The sequence below is a fragment of the Lynx canadensis genome, chromosome D3, assembly GCF_007474595.2.
Source record: "Lynx canadensis isolate LIC74 chromosome D3, mLynCan4.pri.v2, whole genome shotgun sequence".
Taxonomy (NCBI): domain Eukaryota; kingdom Metazoa; phylum Chordata; class Mammalia; order Carnivora; family Felidae; genus Lynx; species Lynx canadensis.
In genome coordinates this window covers 62,089,744-62,105,018 of record NC_044314.2, presented here as the reverse complement: position 1 = coordinate 62,105,018, position 15,275 = coordinate 62,089,744, and the positions used below count along the sequence as shown (strand labels likewise).

At 39.7% G+C, this 15,275-nt stretch overlaps 1 protein-coding gene across 3 annotated transcripts in view; it reads left to right on the top strand.

Moving 5' to 3' along the window:
- SPIRE1 (spire type actin nucleation factor 1) overlaps positions 1-15,275 on the top strand; it is a 202,534-nt gene that overhangs the window by 168,529 nt on the left and 18,730 nt on the right. For all 3 annotated transcript variants that reach the window (XM_030336752.1, XM_030336753.1, XM_030336754.1), the window contains 2 exons: positions 542-714; positions 3,726-3,816. In XM_030336752.1, coding sequence (XP_030192612.1) covers positions 542-714; positions 3,726-3,816 — 264 coding nt within the window. The remainder of the gene's footprint in view (positions 1-541; positions 715-3,725; positions 3,817-15,275) is intronic.

The window sequence follows — 15,275 nt, the reverse complement described above, 5'->3', positions numbered from 1 at the left end:
ATTCGAGCTCTAAATAATCTAAATCATAAATCAGCTTTATCAGAAGGAATGTATCCTAGATTCTTTGTGATCATGTTTATATGAATATAGATTATTCACTATTTTGATTTTTAAACCATTTTCAAATAGTTGAGCCATATGGCTGCTTTGGCTTTGTGTATGCCACCACTGTGGTCCATCTATCACTAGCTTTTTGGAGACTATGAAGTAAAACTAACATCTCTTGAGGATACAGAAGTTAAAGTCAGTTATCTATAGGATTCCTTCTGGCTCTAAATTCTAATGTATAAATGTGAATATAATTATTCATTTAAAGGTTTTCTTTAATTGAATCTGACAGATAATATCTAACAAAAATGTTTTATATACACAGGCATTATTGTATCAAGCCTCTGTGTTGTATTTGTGTGACATGGAAATGCCATGTCACCTAATGTGTGCTACCAAGTGCAGGCAGGTACTTAGAAAAGTGCATTCAGCCTACTAATTACCTTTCTTAGCTTGAGAAAAGAAAGGTAAGCTTTTGCCTTTCTTTCACCAGATGTAACTACTCCCGAATCTCCAAAGAACGTTGTGGAATCATCAATGGTGAATGGAGGTTTAACATCACAAACAAAAGAAAATGGGTTGCGCGCTGCACAGCAGGTGCCTGTGCAGCGGAAGAAGCTCCTCAAAGCCCCAACTCTGGCTGAACTGGACAGCTCAGACTCTGAGGTGAGTCCCATTAGGTCCTGGCTCTCAAATCTTGATTCCATGTTCAGAATGCCAGCCCTCTCTGACCTAGTTTACTAATCACGTTGCCTTAGTTGTTGCTTGATCTCTTCCTATTTTTCAATCAATAAAGTTGGGACTGAAATTCATTTGTTTGGCAGGAAGTGAAACAGTGGATTACTTACTGTTTTTCGGTAAAGACCAGTATAGTGGCCATAGTTTATAGAATAAGTTCTGAAATATTCACATGGTCTTAGATTATAGTGCTATTAAAATAAGAAAAAAAAAAGATGCAAACATAGTGTCTTCATTATGTTTCCCTTCATTCTGGGAAGGAAAAAAAAAATATATTTCCATGGATTCTTCTCTTTCTTTCTCTCTCTCTCTCTCTCTCTCTCTCTCACACACACACACACACACACACACACACACACACACCTACCCATAGTGAAGCTCGTTCTTTCTATAATAATACTAATAGACAGGTCTGCAAAAGAAAACTCTGCTAAGGTTATCCAGATTTCATCTTTCTCCTGCTGCCCTTTGGAGGAAGATCTCATGTCCTCCCTGTTTTCCAGAAAAAAATCAGGATGCTGGTGCTTCCCAATTCTCTCTCAAGCCTTTGTCTGCAGCATCAATGTTGTGTATCTCCACTGTATAAAATGAAATTACATGCTTGCCTCCCTCTTCCCTCAGGCCCTGACAGACAAACAACACACACACACAGCCAGCTTCTCATCTTCTGTTTGCTGTTGTGGTTGCTGGCTCCATCCACTCCATGTTCATCCAAGTTAGAATTAAGGAATTATTCTTTAATTGCCCAGACCTGTCTCTGAGACAGTTCTGGCAGCCTTCAGTGACAGTGCCACCCTTGAGCAAAGCAGCAGTAAAGGAGCAGCAGGAATTCTAGAAGTGACGTTGTTCCAACCAGCACATATGATTAAGAGCCTACTGGTCAGGATGTAGAACTAGAAAAGGCCTAGTTTAGTGAGTGACTAGTAACTGCATCGGACAATACAGGCAAGCAAGTTTTAGAAAGCAGGCCTGGCAATAGAAAAGACTGGTGTTTCAAAGAATAGAGGCCATCAGGATCCCCCAGCCAGGTACAAAGTGCTTAGTTGGGGGAATGGGCACCACAGGGCAAGCTGAGCCGGATTCTACACCCACATCCTCTTGCTCAGATCCGACCTCCAAGTCCCCTGGCCTCTTCTGGGCATCTTTGTGATTCCTCTGGGCTGGGAACTAATCTTAATGAAGATTAGTTTTTAAATAGTGAGAGATTGGGTCCAGCTGCATGTGGCCGGCAAGCAGGGGCAGAGGACCATCAACAGCTTTTGAGAGAAAATCCTAAAAGGACTTGAACCATGCCATTGCCCCCACCACTTCTCTCTCTCCTGCTGACTGACTTACAGTCACCTGACTGCCCCAGAACAGGTTCTTGGTTCTTCCCAGTAGAAGCAAGTGGAATCAGTAAAGAGTGGTGTAGAAGGGGCGGACATGCTCAGTTCTGTAAAACTGAACTCTAAAAATGTTTCTGGGGGGCTCCAGGGTGGCTCAGTTGGTTGAGCATCCGACTTCAGTTCAGGTCATGATCTCACAGTTCGTGATTTCGAGCCCCGCATCGGGCTCTGTGCTGACAGCTCAGAGCCTGGAGCCTGCTTCAGATTCTGTGTCTCCCTCTTTGCCCCTTCCCTGCTCATGCTCTGTCTCTCAAAAATGAATAAATGTTAAGAAAAAAAATGTTTCTGGGGAAGGTGGGCTAACATATGTGAGGCTCGCGGATGGTTTCTGCTATTTAAATCTAGGTAGCACCCACTTCATAATTTTTTGGGAGTACTGTGTATATGGCCCCTTTTTTCTTTTCCTAAGAGATACTCTTGGCATTTATTTCCTTTTGACTCTCCATAAGCAGAAGGAGGTCGTTCTAGTTGCTTGCTAGCTTTTCTGGAGATTTGTGTGACCTCTACACCATGTCTGGGGTTGAAACTTTGGTTACATTGCTTGATTTGTTCTTCATGGTATGTACCAAGAGTGTGGAAATCACTGTTCAAACCTTCTTTGTTTGAACTGTGTGGTTTATACAGCCTTTTTTCATCCCATGTTCTTTGACCAGATCCTTTGTATTGTAGCTTGTTTGAAACCACAGCTTTCAACATTAGGTTTTAGGTGAGGCCATTTTTTATGAATGGCTAATTCTTAAAATCACCTTAACTAAGTAGGTCAGAGAGAATTTTCACTACTTGTCACACATAATCATAGGTTAATATTTTAACCTAATTTTCTTTCTTCTACATTTAAAACTATTTAGCAGTTTTCTATAGATATTATGGAAATAAGTTGTTTTTTAGTTCATGTATATCCTGTCACATAGTAGATAGTAAGTTTTTCATGAATAAATATTGTACTTAATCTTGGTATTATTATTAAAAACAAATTAAGGATGTCTCTTCTCACAGGTTATAGGAATTTAAATTTTGTTTTGCACAATGTAGATATTTTTCTAGATTCATATGAAATGTTTATTTTCATCTTTATTCAACAAATATTAATATTTGTTCATTACTTAGTAACAGTGTGTTTGTTACAACAACGAATGAGACACATAGCTTCTACCTTTATGCAGATCCCAATCTATTACTTTTATAAATGTATTAAATATTTCCCTAATAATAATGTTAACCACTATTTACTGTGTGCCTGGTAATGTGTTAAGCATTTTGAGTTTTGAGTGCATTATCTTATCTGATCCAATAACACAGTGTAAAGATGGTTAAATACCAGGTGTTAAAACCTAGATGAGAAACTAGTTCCGTGTCCCATCACACTAATGAGGGATACAAACCCAGACTTGTCTTATGTTAGATCCCTTCTAGTTTGTCTTCTGCTTGCCTTGAACCTTTGGCATTTTAATTTGGTGCCTCACATTAAAATAAATCTCTAATAGTAAAATGTGATTAGCATGAGAGCACTAATGTCTAAGAATCTCTCTGTTTCTCTGCCCCCACCTTTCTCAGGAGGAAAGTCTGCACAGATCAGCCAGTAGCAGCAGTGTGTCTCCCTCTTTCCTTGAAGATCCCTCAGTAGAGGCTGTGTCCACGAGGAAGCGTGAGTATTTGTGATGAAACGAGCTAGTGTCAGATACCTTCAAAAACACACTGGACCTAGAATAGGGAATCCCAGAGTGCCTTGTGATCATTTAAGATAGAAAGAATTAACCCTGTAATTTCACTAGTCAGGAGCAGAAATATTGTTATAGTCCTAGAGTGACTTGTTAACATAGGGCTTAACTGATAACTGGGCCTCACGTTCTTATAACAGATCAGTCACCTTTGGGTTGTAAGGAATAAGTCAAGTGTGTGTGTGTGTGTGTGTGTGTGTGTGTGTGTGTGTGTTTTAGATTAATTACCTCCTTGTCTGAATTTAAGCTCAGAGCCCTAAGTAATCACACTTGTTATCATTCCCACCCCCACACACATATACACATATCTATACCCCCTTACATATATAGATAGTAAAAATGCCTTTGTAGCTCTTCATAGGTTCTGAACACAGAATCTGAAGTTAAGTGATTTCTAAATGTTTTTAATAATATTTTTCATGTACGAGATCCTTATGAAAGATTAAAAATTACACATTTAGGGAGAGGATTCTGGGAAGATGTTGGAACAAGAAGCACCAAGAATCCGTCTCCCACCTAGACAACAATTGCACTGGCAGAATCTGTCTGATGTAACTACTTTGGAACTCTGAAGTCTGTTGAAGGCTTGCAACTTCCAGGGGAAGATTTAGATGAAAACTTGTGGTAATTTCAGTCACTTTCAGCTCTTAGTACAGTAGCAGCTACTCATGCCCCACCCCCAGCCACAAGGCAGTTTAGTGTTCCTGAAGCAGCTTACACACAGTTTACAGGAACTAGGATGGGCAAAAAGGACACTGTCCTCCAAATATTGGGAATCTTTCCTTTGATTGCTGATTGTTCCATCTGATTCCAAAGGTGTAGACAAAGAGGCCTGTAGTCATTGTTGTTCCTTGTTGCCAGCTCCCTGCATGCTAAAGTGTCTTCCAGGGAATTTAAAGGGCTGGCTCCTTCCCCCTACCCCCTTCATTTTTAGCTTTTTCCCTTTCTGGAGCCAGACATTAAAGACTAAGATATTCAGAAAAAACTACATATATAGGAAAAATTATAAAGTTACTATGCATGCCCAGGGAATGGCTTATAAAAGACCTGAGATCTTAAGTTTATATCTCAGGCTGATCCTCAGCACAGAGAGAGCCTACAACAGTCAAGAAAACAGTGAACAAAAACAATAACAAAAAACAGCAGCACCTGGGAAAGGGGCAGAATATGATTTCCAGAGTTACCACATTATTAGATTCAAATGTCCAGTGTTTAACAAAACAAAACAAAATCACAAGGCATACAAAAAAAACATGAAGGTATGGCCCATTCAGAGTAAAGAAACAATCAACAGAAACTGCCCCAGAAAAAGAGGGTGATATGCCCATCAAAGACTTTTAAAAAAAACTGTTTTAAAATGCTCAAAGAACTAAAAGAAGATGTGGAGAAAGTCAGGAACACTGTGTGTGAACAATATGGAAAGATAATAAAGAGCCAGAAAACCTAAAATGAAACCAAAAAAATTCTGGAGCTGAAAATTCCATTAACTGAAAAGAAAAATTCACTAGAAGATTAAAGGACAGATTTGAGCAAGCAGAAAAAATAATCTACAAATTCAGGCCAGGGCAATAGAAAACATCATGCCTGAGGAATAGAAAGACAAAAGACCAAAGACAAGCAAACAGAGACGGAGAGATCTGTCGGACACCATCAACCAGACCAACAAATGGATGGTGGGAGTCCCCGAAGGAGAGGAGAGAGAGGGGCAGAAAGAATAATTGCAGAAATAATTTCTGAGACTTCCCAAATTTGATGAAAGACATGAATATAAACATCCAAGAAGCTCCACTAAAATGAACTCAAAGAGACCCACAGCAGGACACATTATAACCCAACTTTCAAAAGCCAAAGACAGAGCAACGAGAGAGAAGTGAGTCACTAGAGACAAGGGATCCTCAATGAAATTTTCAGCATATTTCTCATCAGAAACTTTGGAGGCCTGAAGACAGTGGACCAATAACAGCTTTTTCACCCACTGTCACCCACAGTCTGAAAGTTTGCTTTACACCACTTCACTTTTTTTGAAAGATCAACATTAATATTTGTTTTAGCTAACTGAGAGAAATCCAAAGAGGATTTTCACTTCTACAAGATGTTTCAGTTGCTTCTTTGGTTTTTGCCATTTCAGCTTACAAAAGGTTTCATAGGAATGCTCTCCTTCCAGCTAGTTGGGGAACTCTGTATATTCAGAGTGCTTAAAGAAAAAAAAAAAGTCAAGCAACAATCTTCTATTCAGCAAAACTATAGTTCAAAGTGAGAGAGTAATAAAGATATTCCCAGATAAACAAAAGCTGAGGGAGTCCATAACCACTAGACCCTCCCTACATTAAAGGCTCAGAGGTCTTACAGGCTGAAATAGAAGGACACTAGGTAATAATTCGAAGCCATAGGAGAACTAAAGGTCTTGGTCAAATACATAGGCAATTATAAAAGCTAGTATTATTGTAACACTGGTTTATAACTGCACTTTTTGTTTTCTATGTAATTTGAGAGACTAATGCATTTAAAAAGAATTATTAGTCTCTATTTGGGGGAAGGCAGTGTATACAAATGTAATTTTGTGACATCAACAACCAAGAGGGATGGAGGACAGAGCTGTATGGGAGCAGAGTTTTGTGTGGTATAGAAATTAAGCTGCTATACATCCAAATCAGAATGTTATAATTTTAGACTGTTAAATGTAGTTTCCATGGTAACCACAAAGAAAATAGCTACAGAATATATACAAAAGAAAATGGGAAAGGAATTTAAATGTTTCGTTATTAAAAAAACAATTTCACATGAAAAACAAGAATGAAGGAAATGAGCTGGAAGGCATATAGAAAACAAATGACAGAAGTCCATCCTGATCAGTAATTAGTTTAACGTTTATTTATTTTTGGGACAGAGAGAGACAGAGCATGAACGGGGGAGGGGCAGAGAGAGAGGGAGACACAGAATCGGAAACAGGCTCCAGGCTCTGAGCCATCAGCCCAGAGCCCGACGCGGGGCTCGAACTCACGGACCGCGAGATTGTGACCTGGCTGAAGTCGGACGCTTAACCGACTGCGCCACCCAGGCGCCCCAGTAATTAGTTTAAATGTAAATGAATTAAACTCTCTAATCAAAAGCTAGAGATTGGCAGAATGGATAAAAACACATGATTCAACTATATGCAGACTAGAAAAGACTCCTTTGAGATTCAAAGACATAAACAGATTGAAAGTGACAGTATAGAAAAGATATTCCACACAAATGGTAACCAAAAGGAAGCTGGAGTAACTATACTGACATTAGACAATATAGACTTTAAATTAAAAATAAGTTACAAGAGACAAGGAAGGAGACTGTGTAGTAATAAAAGGCTCAATGCAGTAAGAGGAAAGAACAGTTATTAACATTTATGCACCTAATGACGGACCATCAAAATATATAAAGTAAAAACTGACAGAAGTGAAAGAGAAATAGACAGTTCTCAATAATAGTTGGAGACCCCTCTCACAATAATGGATAGAATAACCAGACAGAAGATAGGGAAATAGAGGACTTGAGCAGCCCAATAAACCAACTAGATCTGAAAGACATATACAGAATACTCCACCCAACAATAAACACACATTCTTCTTCAGGGCACATGGAACGTTTTCAAGAATAGACCATATGTGAAACTACAAGTGAAGTCTCAATAGATTTTACAAGATAGGTATCATATACAAAGGATCTTCTCTGGCCATAATGGGATAAAGTTAGAAATCAGTAACAGAAAGAAAACTGAAAAATTCACAAAATTATAGAAATTAAACAGTACACTTTTTAAAAATCAGTGGGACAAAGAAGAGGTCACCAGAGAGATTAGAAAATACTTACAAATGAAAATAAAAATACAACATATAGGACACAGTAAAAACACTGCTAAGGTGAAACATTGTGATAAACACATTTCAATGATTAGTTTGTGGTTTTAAAAAGAAAGGAAGGAACGAATGAATGAGTGAACCAACAACCTAACTTTACAACTTAAGGAACTAGAAAAAGAAGAACAAACTAAACACAAAGTTAGCAGAAGAAAGGAAATAATAAAGATTAGAGCAGAAATAAATGAAATAGAGAATAGAAAAACAATGGAGAAAATCCGTGAAACCAAAAATTGATTCTTCAAAAATATCAACACAGTTGACAAACCATTAACAAGATGGCCTAAGAAAAAAGACTCAAAATACTAACATGAGAAATGAAAAGAGGAACCATTACTTCTGATTCTACAGAAATAAAAAGAGTTATGAGAGAGTATCATGAACACTTACCATCAAATTGTATAGTCTTGGGGCGCCTGTGTGGCTCAGTCGGTTAAGCGGCCGACTTCGTCTCAGGTCATGATCTCGCGGTCTGTGAGTTCGAGCCCCGTGTGGGGCTCTGTGCTGACAGCTCAGAGCCTGGAGCCTGTTTCAGATTCTGTGTCTCCCTCTCTCTGACCCTCCCCCATTCATGCTCTGTCTCTCTCTGTCTCAAAAATAAATAAAGGTTAAAAAAATTTTTTTTTAATTGTATAGTCTTGATGAAATGGACAAATTCCTAGAAATGCCAAATCTAGCAAGACTAAATCAGAAAGAAACAAAATCATTCAGATTACTAGTAAGGATAGTGAGTTAGCAATCAGAAACTCTCCCAACAAAGAAGAGGCTGGAATTTGATGCCTTAAAAAACAAAACAAAAACCCAAAACTACCAGTTCTTCTCAAACATTTCCAAAAAATTGAAGAGAAGGGAACGTTTCCTAAAAGTCATTCTGTGAGACCGCATTACCCTGATACTGAAGCCAAACAAAGACACTATAAGGACAGAAAACTATAGATCAGTACCCTTTACAAATACTGACTTTTTTTTTAAAGATCTTTTACTAACAAATGGGTGCCTGGGTGGTTCAGTTGGTTGAGATCTGGTCATGAGATCTGGTCATGATCTCGCAGCCCATGATTTCAAGCCCCACGTCAGGCTCTGTGCTGATGGCTCAAAGCTTGGAGCCTGCTTCAATTCTGTGTGTGTGTCTCTCTCTCTGACTGCCCCTCCCCCACTCACACTGTGTCTCCCTCTCTCTCTCAAAAATAAATAATTCCCTGGGGAATTCTACCAGCTATTTAAAGCAGAGTTAATACCTATCCTTCTCAAGCTCTTCCAAAAAATAGAAATGGATGGAAAACTTCTGGACTCATTCTATGAAACCAGCATTACCTTGATTCCCAAACCAGACAGAGACCCCACAAAAAAGGAGAACTATAGGCCAGTATCCCTGATGAACATGGATGCAAAAATTCCCAACAAGATACTAGCAAATCAAATTCAACAGCATGTAAAAAGAATTATTCACCATGATCAAGTGGGATTCATTCCTGGGCTGCAGGCCTGGTTGAATATTTGCAAATCAATCAGTGTGATACATCACATTAATAAAAGAAAGGATAAGAACCAGATGATCCTGTGAACAGATGCAGAGAAAGCATATGTCACAATACAACATCCTTTCTTAATAAAAACCCTCGAGAAAGTCGGGATAGAAAAACATACTTACACATCATAAAGCCATATATAAAAAGCCCACAGCTAATATCATCCTTAATGGGGAAAAACTGAGAGCTTTCCTGACATCAGGAACATGACAGGGATGTCCACTCTCACCACTGTTGTTTAACATAGTGTTGGAAGTCATAGCATCAGCAGTCAGACAACAAAAGGAAATCAAAGGCATCAAAATTGGCAAAGAAGTCAAACTTTCACTTTTCACAGTCGACATGGAAAACCCATAAGACTCCACCGAAAGACTCCTAGAACTGATACATGAATTTAGCAAAGTTGCAGGGTACAAAATCAATGTACAGAAATTGGTTGCATTTTTATACACCAGTAATGGAGCAACAGAAAGAGAAATAAAGAAACTGATTCCATTTACAATTGCACCAAGAACCATAAAATACCTAGGAATAAACCTAACCAAAGATGTAAAAGATCTGTATGCTGAAAACTATGGAAAGCTTATGAGGGAAACTGAAGAAGACAGAAAGAAATGGAAAAACATCCCATGCTCATGGATTGGAAGAATAAATATTGTTAAAATGTCAATACTACCCAAAGCAATCTACACATTCAATGCAATCCCAGTGAAAATTGCACTGGCATTCTTCTCAAAACTAGAACAAACAATCCTAAAATTTGTATGGAACTAGAAAAGACCCCAAATGACCAAAGTGATATTGAAGAAGAAAACCAAAGCGGGAAGCATCACAATCCCAGACTTTAGCCTCTACTACAAAGCTGTAATCAACACAGTAGCACAAAAACAGACACATAGACCAATGGAATAGAATAGAGACCCCAAAATTGGACCCACAAATGTATGGCCAACTAATCTTTGACAAAGCAAGAAAAAGTATCCAATGGAAAAGACAGTCTCTTTAGCAAATGGTGCTGGGAGAACTGGACAGGAACATGCAGAAGAATGAATCTAGACCACTTTCTTACACAATACACAAAAATAAACTCAAAATGGTGAAAGACCTGAATGTGAGACAGGAAACCATCAGAACCCTAGAGGAGAAAGCAGGCTCTTTGACCTCAGCCGCAGCAATTTCTTACTGAACACATCTCCAAAGGCAAGGGTATTAAAAGTAAAAATGAACTATTGGGACCTCATCAAGATTAAAGGCTTCTGCACTGCAAAGGAAACAACAAAACTAAAGGCAGCCAATGGAATGGGAAAAGATATTTGCAAATGATCTATCAGATAAAGGGCTGGTATCCAAAAGCTATAAAGAATTTACCAAACCCCACACCCAAAAAACAAATAATCCAGTGAAGAAATGGGCAGAAGACATGAATAGACACTTTTCCAAAGAAAACATCCAGATGGGCAGCAGACACATGAAACGATGCTCATCACGAAACGTCACTCATCATCAGGGAAATACAAATCAAAGCCACACTGAGATACCACCTCACACCGGTCAGAGTGGCTAAAATGAACAAATCAGGAAACTATAGATGCTGGTGAGGATATGGAGAAATGGGAACCCTCTTGCACTGTTGGTGGGAATGCAGACTGGTACAGCCACTTTGGAAAACAGTGTGGAAGTTCCTCAAAAATTAAAAATAGAACTACTCTATGACCCAGCAATAGCACTACTAGGAGTGCTAATGCATAGGGGCACGTGTACCCCAATGTTTATAGCGGCACTTTCAACAATAGCCGAATTATGGAAAGAGCCTAAATGTCCATCAGCTGATGAATGGATAAAGAAGATGTGGTTTATATATACAATGGAATACTACTTGGCAATGAGAAAGAATGAAATCATGCCCTTTGCAGCAACGTGGATGGAACTGCAAGGTATTATGCTGAGTGAAATAGGTTAGTCAGAGAAGGACAGATATCATGTGTTTTCACTCGTGTGGATCTTGAGAAACTTAACAGAAGTCTATGGGGGAAGGGAAGGGGAAAAATAATTATAAACAGGGAGAGAGGCAAACCACAAGAGACTCTTAAATACGGAGAACTAACTGAGGGTGGATGTGGGGGGAGAGGGGAAAATGGGTGATGGGCATTGAGGAGGGCACTTGCTGGGATGAGCACTGTGTGTTGTATGTAAGCCAATTTGACAATAAATTGTATATTTTTACATTTTTAAAAATAAATAAATAAAAATACTAACAAACAGAATTCAGCATTATAGTAAAAGGATTACATACCCTGACCAAGCAGGATTTATTCCTGACTGCAAGGATGGTTCAACATATAAAAATTGAGTAGTGTAATATGCCACATTAACAGGAAAACAACCACAGGATTATTTCAATCAATGCAGAAAAAGCATTTGACAAAATTGAACACCCTTTCAGGGTAAAAACACTTTACACAAACTAGGAATAGAAAGAAACTACCTTGAGGCACCTGGATGGCTGTCGGTTGAGCATCCAACTCTTGATTTTGGTTCAGGTCACAATCCTAGGGTTGTGGGATTGAGCTCTGTGTTGGACTCCATGCTGAATGTGGAGCCTTCTTGGGATTTTCTCTCTCTCTCTCTCTCTCTCTCTCTCTCTCTCTCTCTGTGCCCTCTGCCCTTCTCCCCTGCTTGCACTCTCTAAACTTAAAGTAAAAAATTTTTAATTGAAAAAAAGGAAACTACCTTAATGTAATAAAAGCCATATATGAAAAATTCACTTTAAACATCATACTCAGTGGTGAAAGACTGAAAAAATTTCCTCTGATAAACAGAAACAAGGCAAGGATGCCAGCTTTCATCACTTCTGTTCAACATAGTCCTGGAAGTGTTAGTGAGCACAGTTTGGCTAGGAAATAAAGGAAAGGAAATAAGGAAAAAAAGTAAACTTACCTCTTTGCAGATGATATGATCTCACATGTAAAAAAAACTCTAAAAGATTCCAAACACAAAAATATTGTTAGAATAAATAATTCAGTAAAGTAGCAAAATATAAAGTCGGCACACAAAAATCAGTTGCATTTTGGGGCACCTGGGTGGCTCAGTTCCTGATCTCACACTTCATGAGTTTGAGCCCTGTGTCGGGCTCTCTGCTAACAGCTCAGAGCCTAGAGTCTGCTTCAGATTCTGTGTCTCCCTCACTCTCTGCCCCTCCCCTATCACACTGTCTCTCTGTCTCAAAAATAAGTAAACATTTTAAAAAATCAGTTCCATTTCTATACACAAGCAATAAATAATCTGAAAAGGAAATGAGAAAAGCAATTCCATTTGTAAAAGAATATCAAAAAGAATAAAATACTTAGGAATCAAACAAGGAAGTGAAAGACTTGCTCACTAAAAGCATTGCTGAAAGAAATTAAAGAAGACATAAATAAATGGAAACATATCCTGTGTTCATGGATTGGAAGACTTAATATTCTTAAAATGTTTATACTGACCAAAGTTATCTACAGATTCAGTGCAATCTCTATCAAAATGCCAATGACATTTTTGCAGAAATAGAAGACCACCCATACTAATATTCATATTGAATCTCAGAGGACCCAAATAGCCAAAACAACTTTGAAAAAGAACTCATACTTCCTGATTTCAAAACTTACTACACACTAGATCCAGGGAAGATGGCGGCGTAGGAGGACGCTGGGCTCACTGCACATCCTGCTGATCACTTAGATTCCACGTACACCTGCCTAAATAACCCAGAAAACCGCCAGAAGACTAGCAGAATGGAGTCTCCAGAGCCAAGCGCAGACGAGAGGCCCACGGAAGAGGGTAGGAAGGGCGGGGAGGCGGTGTGTGCTGCATGGACTGGCGGGAGGGAGCCGGGTTGGAGGGGCGGCCCACCAGCCAAGTAGAGCCCCCGAGTCTGACTGGCAAAAGCGGAGGGGCTGGAGGGAGTGTGTTCGGACAGCAAGCGGGACTTGACATCTGCTCTGCTCAGAGAACAGGAAGGCTGGAGGACAATGGGAAGGAGAGTTGTTGAGCCCTGGACGACAGAGCTCAGCTTGGCGGGGAACAAAGGCGCTCGCCAGCTCCATCTCCCTGGCCCCTCCCCCAGCCAAAATCCCAAAGGGAACCAGTTCCTGCCAGGGAACTTCCTTGCACCACGCAAACACCCAACGCTGTGCTTCTGCGGATCCATGCCTCCCACGGGTCTGACTCCCTCCCGGTGCTGCAGGGCCCCTCCCGAGGCGGATCTCCCAAGGAAAAGTGAGCTGAGCCTTCCCCTTCCGCCCCCGTGCACCTTGCCGATCCACCCCAGCTAATATGCCAGATCCCCAGCACCACAAGTCTGGCAGTGTGCAAGTAGCCCAGACAGGCCACACCACTCCACAGGGAATCCTGCCCCTAAGAGAGGGGAAGTGAAGGCGCACACCAGTCTGACTGTGGCCCCAGCAGTGGGCTGGGGCAGACATCAGGTCTGACTGTGGCCCTGCCCACCAACGCAAGTTATTCAAGGCAGCACAGGGGAAGTGCCCCGAAGTTCTGAACCACTCCAGGTACTATCCAAAATGACAAACAGAAGAATTCCCCTCAAACAAACGTCCAGGAAATAACAACAGCTAACAAACTGATCAAAAACGATTTAAACAATATAAAAGAAAGTGAATTTAGAATAATAGTCATAAAATTAATCGCTGGGCTTGAAAGCAGTATAAAGGACAGCAGAGAATCTATTGCTACAGAGATCAAGGGACTAAGGAACAACCAGGAAGAGCTAAAAAATGCTATCAATGAGCTGCAAAATAAAATGGAGACAACCACGGCTCAGATTGAAGAGGCAGAGGAGAGAATAGGTGAACTAGAAGATAAAATTATGGAAAAAGAAGAAGCTGAGAAAAAGAGAGATAAAAAAATCCAGGAATATGAGGGGAAAATTAGAGAACTAAGTGATCCACTAAAGAGAAATAATATACGCATAATTGGTATTCCAGAGGAGGAAGAGAGAGAGAAAGGTGCTGAAGGTGTACTTGAAGAAATAATAGCTGAAGACTTCCCTGATCTGGGGAAGGAAAAAGGCATTGAAATCCAAGAGGCACAGAGAACTCCCTTCAGACGCAACTTGAATCGATCGTCTGCACAACATATCATAGTGAAACTGGCAAAATACAAGGATAAAGAGAAAATTCTGAAAGCAGTTAGAGATAAACGTGCTCTAACATATAAAGGGAGACTTATAAGACTCGTGACCGATCTCTCTTCTGAAACTTGGCAGGCCAGAAAGGAATGGCAGGAGATCATCAATGTGATGAACAGAAAAAAATATGCAGCTGAGAATCCTTTATCCAGCAAGTCTGTCATTTAGAATAGAAGGAGAGATAAAGGTCTTCCCAAACAAACAAAAACTGAAGGAATTCGTCACCACTAAACCAGCCCTACAAGAGATCATAAGGGGGATCCTGTGAGACAAAGTACCAGAGACATCGCTACAAGCATGAAACCTACGGACATCACAATGACTCTAAACCCATATCTTTCTATAATAACACTGAATGTAAATGGACTAAATGCGCCAACCAAAAGACATAGGGTATCAGAATGGATAAAAAAATAAGACCCACCTATTTGCTGTCTACAAGAGACTCATTTTAGACCTGAGGACACCTTCAGATTGAAAGTGAGGGGATGGAGAACTATTTATCATGCCACTAGAGGTCAAAAGAAAGGTGGAGTAGCCATACTTAACATCAGACAAATGAGATTTTAAATTAAAGGCTGTAACAAGAGATGAAGAAGGGCATTATATAATAATTACAGGGTCTATCCATCAGGAAGAGCTAACGATTATAAATGTCTATGCACCGAATACTGGAGCCCCCAAATATATAAAACAATTACTCACAAACATAAGCAACCTTATTGATAAGAATGTGGTAATTGCAGGGGACTTTAACACTCCACTTACAGAAATGGATAGAT